This window comes from Charadrius vociferus, unplaced genomic scaffold (assembly GCF_000708025.1).
Source record: "Charadrius vociferus isolate BGI_N301 unplaced genomic scaffold, ASM70802v2 scaffold214, whole genome shotgun sequence".
Taxonomy (NCBI): Eukaryota; Metazoa; Chordata; class Aves; order Charadriiformes; family Charadriidae; genus Charadrius; species Charadrius vociferus.
This window is the reverse complement of record NW_009647955.1, coordinates 2,637,163-2,637,609: the sequence shown is the minus strand read 5'-3', so window position 1 is coordinate 2,637,609 and position 447 is coordinate 2,637,163. Positions and strand designations below refer to the sequence as shown.

General features: G+C 68.0%; 1 protein-coding gene across 1 annotated transcript in view; it reads left to right on the top strand.

Moving 5' to 3' along the window:
* Window positions 1-447, top strand: part of CLDN1 (claudin 1) — a 25,510-nt gene that overhangs the window by 15,181 nt on the left and 9,882 nt on the right. The window contains exon 4 of the mRNA XM_009883419.1: window positions 6-181. Within this exon, the coding sequence (XP_009881721.1) occupies window positions 6-181 (176 nt within the window). The remainder of the gene's footprint in view (window positions 1-5; window positions 182-447) is intronic.

Sequence of the window (447 nt, the reverse complement as noted above, 5' to 3'; positions counted from 1 at the left end):
TTCCCGGGCTGGACCGCCATCATCATCAGCCCCGCCATGCCCCAGTGGAAGATGGCATCCTACGCGGGGGACAACATCGTCACGGCCCAGGCGCTGTACGAGGGGCTGTGGATGTCGTGCGCCATGCAGAGCACGGGGCAGATCCAGTGCAAGGTGTACGACTCGCTGCTCAAGCTGGAGGGTAAGTCGGGGCTGGGGGGTGTGGGTTGTTGGGGTGCTCGTCCTGTTGGGGTGTCTGTCCCGTCGGGGTCATCCCCTCCGCCCCAATGTCTCCGGTCCGGACTGAGGGTACCTGTCCCGTAGGGTCACTACCCCCGCGCCGGTGCCGGTCGTGTCGGGGCTCAGGCTGAGGTACTGTGACTGGGGATACCAGTCCTGTCGCCCTCCCCGCTCCCCCTCCCGCCCAGTGCCTGTCCCCCTGGGGCTGCCGGTGCCGTCGGGGCTCGA